This window comes from Rhea americana, unplaced genomic scaffold (genome assembly GCF_003343005.1).
Source record: "Rhea americana isolate MKP2758 unplaced genomic scaffold, rheAme1 scaffold_18, whole genome shotgun sequence".
In the NCBI taxonomy this organism is placed as follows: Eukaryota; Metazoa; Chordata; class Aves; order Rheiformes; family Rheidae; genus Rhea; species Rhea americana.
The window spans coordinates 2,450,011-2,452,121 of NW_028185927.1; the positions used below are offsets into that span (position 1 = coordinate 2,450,011).

The following is a 2,111-nucleotide window of genomic DNA, read 5'->3' on the forward strand; positions in this document are numbered from 1 at the left end:
ATTTTTTTCCCTCCCTGGCGGTTCCTGTCCTTGCTACATGACTTGCCAGCGCTTGAGACTGCGGTCCAACTGCGCTGCCGCCGCCGGTGGTGCCGCCGCCGCCTCGGTCGCCGCCGCCGCCTCGGTCGCCGCCRCCACCCCGCGCGCTGCAACTTTCCCCCTCAGACTAGTGTGTGATGTTGGACATGGGAGATAGGAAGGAAGTGAAAATGCTGCCGAAATCCTCCTTTAGCATAAACAGCCTGGTGCCCGAAGCCGTCCAGAGCGACAACAACCACAACAGCCACAGCCACCACAACAGCCACCACCCCCACCACCACCACCACCACCACCACCATCACCACCACCCGCAGCAGCAGCAGCAGCAGCAGCCCCAGAGAGCCGCCCCGGCCGAGGAGGAGGAAGAGGAGAAGGGCCAGCTCCTCCTGCCGCCCCCCGTGGCTGCTGCCACCAGCTCCGGAGCCCTGGAGGTGGCCAAGGCGGACATGCTGGCGGGCAAAGGTGAGCCGGGCACGGCGGCGGCGGTGGAGCTGGAGGAGAAGGAGAAGGCGGCCGAGGAGAAGAAGGGGGCGGCGGAGGGGGCCAAGGACGGGGAGAGCGGGAAGGAGGGCGAGAAGAAGAACGGCAAGTACGAGAAGCCGCCGTTCAGCTACAACGCGCTCATCATGATGGCCATCCGGCAGAGCCCCGAGAAGCGCCTCACGCTCAACGGCATCTACGAGTTCATCATGAAGAACTTCCCCTACTACCGGGAGAACAAGCAGGGCTGGCAGAACTCCATCCGCCACAACCTCTCCCTCAATAAGTGCTTCGTCAAGGTGCCCCGCCACTACGACGACCCRGGCAAAGGGAACTACTGGATGTTGGACCCCTCCAGTGACGACGTCTTCATCGGGGGCACCACGGGCAAGCTCCGCCGGCGCTCCACCACCTCGCGGGCCAAGCTGGCCTTCAAGCGGGGCGCCCGCCTCACCTCCACCGGACTGACATTCATGGATAGGGCAGGATCCTTGTACTGGCCTATGTCCCCCTTCCTCTCCCTGCACCATCCCCGGGCCAGCAGCACTTTGAGTTACAATGGGACCACGTCCGCCTACCCCAGCCACCCCATGCCCTACAGTTCAGTGTTGACTCAAAACTCCTTGGGAAACAACCACTCCTTTTCCACGTCTAATGGGTTAAGTGTTGATAGACTAGTCAATGGAGAGATACCTTATGCCACTCATCACCTCACAGCAGCAGCTCTGGCCGCCTCAGTGCCGTGTGGCTTGTCAGTTCCCTGCTCTGGCACCTATTCCCTAAACCCCTGCTCTGTAAACCTTCTAGCAGGACAGACAAGTTACTTTTTCCCCCATGTTCCTCACCCTTCAATGACTTCTCAAAGCAGCACTTCAATGACGGCCAGGGCAGCCTCCTCCTCAACGTCGCCACAGGCGCCCTCCACTCTCCCCTGTGAGTCCTTAAGACCTTCTTTGCCAAGTTTTACAACGGGACTTTCTGGAGGACTTTCTGATTATTTCACACATCAAAATCAGGGGTCTTCTTCAAACCCTTTAATACATTAACATCCATGGGATCAGACTGTAAGTGAACATTTTACACACATTTGCATTGTAAATGATAATTAAAAGGAAAAAAAAAGCAAAACAAAAAAGTCCAGGTATTTTTTATTAAGTCCCCCATTTTCTGTACGTTTGTTCAGTCTTTAGGGTTGTTTATTATTCCACCAAGGTGAGGAGTGTCAGCAAGGTGCAATGTGGGGAGATTACATTGTAGACTATGAAGTTTGGAAGTCAAAATTATAGTAGAATGTGTATCTAAATAGTGACTGCTTTTGCAATTTTTATTCAAATATAAGTCTATCACTTAAAGCCGCCAGATTCTCCATGTTTGCAGTATTATAAGTTATCATGGATATGTCGGTGGGTGCAGACCTTGAAAATAAGCCACTAAATTTATGAAAAAAACATTAAAAACTTAAAATGTAATTTGTATTTAAGCAGAATTAATAGTAAAAAAAAAAAAAAAAAAAAAAAAAGCCCAAGAACTACATTTTGGCCATTTATTATTTTGTCCTTTTCTTTAATGAACTGCTTTTCTGGGTTTTTATT

The 2,111-nt window shown here is 52.3% G+C and overlaps 1 protein-coding gene across 1 annotated transcript; it reads left to right on the forward strand.

Annotated features, from left to right (window-relative positions):
• Nucleotides 1-176: 176 nt before the first annotated feature.
• On the forward strand, nucleotides 177-1,565 carry FOXG1 (forkhead box G1). Its single transcript, XM_085301836.1, has one exon. It carries the CDS (start codon nucleotides 177-179, stop codon nucleotides 1,563-1,565), a length of 1,389 nt encoding a protein of 462 aa, XP_085157962.1.
• The last annotated feature ends 546 nt before the right edge of the window (nucleotides 1,566-2,111 follow it).